Source organism: Medicago sativa, chromosome 3, assembly GCF_051527215.1.
Source record: "Medicago sativa cultivar Bolivia chromosome 3, Bolivia_mono, whole genome shotgun sequence".
In the NCBI taxonomy this organism is placed as follows: domain Eukaryota; kingdom Viridiplantae; phylum Streptophyta; class Magnoliopsida; order Fabales; family Fabaceae; genus Medicago; species Medicago sativa.
In genome coordinates this window covers 84,605,427-84,609,760 of record NC_140751.1, presented here as the reverse complement: position 1 = coordinate 84,609,760, position 4,334 = coordinate 84,605,427, and the positions used below count along the sequence as shown (strand labels likewise).

Sequence of the window (4,334 nt, the reverse complement as noted above, 5' to 3'; positions counted from 1 at the left end):
AAACTCTCTTATAATTAATATAGGAGTTCTTGTCAACTATAATTAATATCGGAGTCGTAATATGGGTGCCATGACACATGAATCATGATTTGTAAGGGCACGTCATGATCCCAACATTCACAACAAAAAAAATTGGTAGTGGTTAGGGGTTTGATTTATGACTTTTGCATACGAGAATATTAGGTTTGGACATCATATGATTTTTGTTTCCTTTACTAGTACATCACCTTCAGTAGTAGTGTAAAACTTATATTTTCATTGATTCTTTTCTTTTTTTCTAAAAAGTTTAGCATCAAAACTCACACACAAAGTTTTGACAAGGGAGAAATTTTGAGTTTGAACCCTTAACATTTTTATTCCAAAGAGTTTGACGATGAAACTAACACACACTAAGTGTTGAGAAGTGAGGAATTGTTGGTTTGAATTCACATCCCAGCATCAAATATTCTTGCAGTTTTTTAAGCTGTATGAATCGCACTTACAAGAAGTTTTCATCTCGTTTGTTTTTAGTTGTCATTTTAAGCTAGAGTGATGCTATACATCACGAGAAAATTTATCAAGAATGCATCGCGAAAGCCAACTACAAGGGCAACAAAAAAAAAAACCTGGCCCACCATACATGTTGCAGTTACAAAAAAACATTAAGGAATTAGCTTTTACACATGTCGCGAAGGTTTCGTGAAGCATGATTTATTTGTAAAGAGCATTTCCGTTTAAGCTAACATATACATATCAAGAAAAGAAATACATTATTTCTTAACACTATTTATCTTTTTTGCAATAATACCCTCAACTATTTATTATTACATTCTACCTATTTGCCTCTTTACAATAAATAGTTTAGGATTATCATTGACAAAATAATAGGCAATGTTATATTGAAATTTGAAAATGACAAAATAAATACAATATTTTTTCTAAAAAACAACTATTAAAAAGGAATAGATGGTATGAACAGAAACGCAATCAAATAAATACATGCACTTTTTTAATGACAAAAAAATATAAACAGAATACAAGATTTAATTCAAAACAAAATTAACAGAGTACAACAAGGGACAAATAAATACATATAAAATATAAAATGCAATACATATCCAGTAGTTGTTGAATTAAGTACTGACATAAAAAGTAGGAAGTTTTGCAATGTAGGAAAACGACAGAGAATTTAAAGGAAAGATTGTGCTTGAACCTCTTATAAAAATAAAGTAGCATAACAACAGAATCTATTTGTTGATTAACGTAAAGTTTTGTGATTTGGAAGATAGCAACCAGTTGGTGAAATTTGAGAGTGTGGATTCATCTGCTCTGTAATAATTTTGAGTGAATTCAAGCAAATCTGACCATGTAAAATCTGGATACTGTTTGGTCCCATCTCTGCTAATAATATCATGAGGGGGTCTCACCACCTTGTCTTCTTTGGGACATAGAAAGAAAGCCAACGACCTTCTTTGCTTATGCTGGTTAACCACTGCCCTATGTAGGCAACTCTTGTACCTTCCATTTGATAATGCCTGCACAACCCAACAAATATATTTATGCATGGATTTTGATTGGGTTCGGTCGGCACCCATGACTGCATGCCTTCAATGAGATTATGACCGTTCAATTAAGATCGAACGAGTTTTAGATTTTAGGTCAAAATTTCTATTCAAAAAAAAAATCAAAAGCTGCATTGAAATTTGAACCATTTGATTTTGATCGGGCGAATATGAGCAAGTGACTACAACTTAACTACACACAAGCTAAATGCAGTCAATCCATTTCCTATTATGCACACACCTTAGTATCATCATTTCTTGTCTAATCAAGTCATATCTAATCATTTTAAATCAAAGGTTTGTGTTGTATCATAGATGGTATTTATAGAGAAATGATATTTGAACGACCATTTTCAAACTTGACTATTGTAACAATTTTCTCTCTCATACTCACATTGTGTTTTTATTTTCTCTTTCTATTGCTTTGGTTTTTGTGTCAATATCTACATTTTTTTGAATATTTTGATCGTTCCACAAGTAGTTGCAAATAGTTGTGTGTAAGTAATAATATTAAAGATTTATCATTTGGTGGAAACAAATAGTTGTGTGTTAGGAATAAACAAATAGTTAAGGTGGAAACAAATAGTTGTGTGTTAGTAATAAACAAATAGTTAAGGTGGAAACAAAATAGTTGTGTGTTAGTAATATTAAAGATTTATCATTTGAAATATACTTACCATGAAGGTATCTCCAATATTAACAACTATTGCGTTAGGAAGTGGTTGAACCGTGTGCCACTTGTTGTCAACAAAAACTTGAAGACCTCCAACTTGATCTTGATGAAGTAGTGTTATAGAGGTTGGATCACAATGAGGTCCTGTACCAAGGACAAGACTAGGTTGCTTGCAAGATGGGTAATTGTTGAACCTCATAATGGAACAACCTTCTTCAAAAAACTCCCTATAATGTAACCGATCATCCACTTCTAAGCTTATCGCCAATAGCTCTGTTAGATTCATTCCCAACTCTTTCATGGCATTACAGTACTTCTCAAATGTCACTCTGGAAAATTCATTCATTCACAACAAATTAATTAGCTAGCTTGATAGTAACATTTTTAATAAATAAATATATTTTCGCATGGTTTAGTAATGTTGATCACGCAGTTTGGTCTTTCAATTCCATTAAAAGACAGGACCATTCATATAAATAAAACTATTATCTTAAGACTGCAGTATCTATCAAACTGAACATATCTTGTAACTCTAGTCAAAAATAAAATCTATCAAATATATAATAAATAAAATTTTGAAAGAGCGTTATTAAAATAGAAACCAACGTAAACATGGATATTATTAAAAAAAGTAATATTTGATATATATTAAACTTGTAACTACATTTGTTCTTTGGATTTGATGATATACAAACTACATTTGTTCTTTGGATTTGATGATATACAATTAAAGTTGTTCTTTGGATTTGATGATATTCAATTAAAGCATAAAAAAATTAATTTAGACAGTGATTCAAGCATATCTCAATGTGGTGTCACTTTCTTATATTACTTTTTTTTTAATAATATCAGTTTTGTTACTCAAACTTTGTTATATTCCTTTCTAAAATATATCTACAATATGTGAGATATTAACTAATGCATAAGTTTATATGAAACGGTCTCTTTCAACTTAATCGGTGGTCTTGATTTTGGCATTAATTGTAATCACATCATACTAGAGAGATTAAGTTATACGAAGAGAATATACAATTTTCATAAGAAACATACTTTGTTAATCTCTTCATTTTTAGGTGAATGAATTCTAAGTAAAGTTTAAAGCAATGGCAAAGGTCTTGCTAATGAGTGTTCAAAAGATACTCTTTAATAAAAGATTATTCATTAAAAAAGTTTAATGTTTCGATGCATTAAATGCACAAGTTTACATAAAAGCTTATTATAAGTTATTTCTCTTAGGGCATTCATTAACATTTCTCTTATAAAAATTCACCGTAAATTAAATAGGACTGATTAGTCTTACCCCGCTTGTTCAAAATCATCCCCTAGGGTAGATTTGAAGTAGTTAGTGACGACAGGCTCGACTGCATTTTCATGGTAGGGGAAAGAGAAAGTTTCCTTCCATGGCAACTTAGAGGAGAAACGGTGAGCATGAGCACCAGAATAGCCCCACATGGAACCAGGTGCCTTATAAACACTCTCTTTCCTATGAAGTGGGAGTTTAAAAATAGTGTCCATTTGAACATAAGCTTGAGCAATGAGATGTGGATCAACACCATGATTAATTACTTGGAAAAAACCATGGTTCAAACAAGCTTCATTTATGAGCATAGCAGCATGTTGTGTGGCCTCATTGTTCCCTTTGAGAAACCCATCAAGATCCACTACTGGTGCTTGGAGCTCTTCATGAGCATCCTCTAGATACTCCTTTGGCCAAATGAAATTTTTTGGCACGTGAGATTGAATTTGAAGTTCACACAATAATTGACTTGAATCCATTTACGATAAGGAAAGGAACTTTAATTAACACGAACACAAATGATCAAGTAATGATCGATATAGCTTATAGACTATAGGAGATCATACATATATATGGGGTAAGGAATATGACATGTATTTACTATTTATAGAGGTGGGAATGAGATATATTGAATTTTTTTGGTAGAATAAACTTGTTTTTGGTAGAGGGTAAGATATATTGAATAATCATTAGCTGGCCTGCAACAAACCATATAGTTATTTTTTTTTTTTTAAGAAGTAGAAGAAGATTTATAACATATAGTTATATAAGTATTTCGATACTAGATACTAGCTAGTTGTATAAATAAATTAAAGTTTATCTA

At 31.1% G+C, this 4,334-nt stretch overlaps 1 protein-coding gene across 1 annotated transcript; it reads right to left on the bottom strand.

Moving 5' to 3' along the window:
* Nucleotides 1-1,005: 1,005 nt before the first annotated feature.
* Nucleotides 1,006-4,080, bottom strand: LOC146941169 (gibberellin 20 oxidase 2-like). Its single transcript, XM_085754952.1, has 3 exons — nucleotides 3,515-4,080; nucleotides 2,219-2,543; nucleotides 1,006-1,514 (listed from the first exon to the last, which is right to left on the bottom strand). The coding sequence occupies exons 1-3, from the start codon at nucleotides 3,988-3,990 to the stop codon at nucleotides 1,227-1,229; spliced, it is 1,089 nt and encodes a 362-aa protein (XP_085611078.1). The 5' UTR covers nucleotides 3,991-4,080; the 3' UTR covers nucleotides 1,006-1,226.
* Nucleotides 4,081-4,334: the final 254 nt, after the last annotated feature.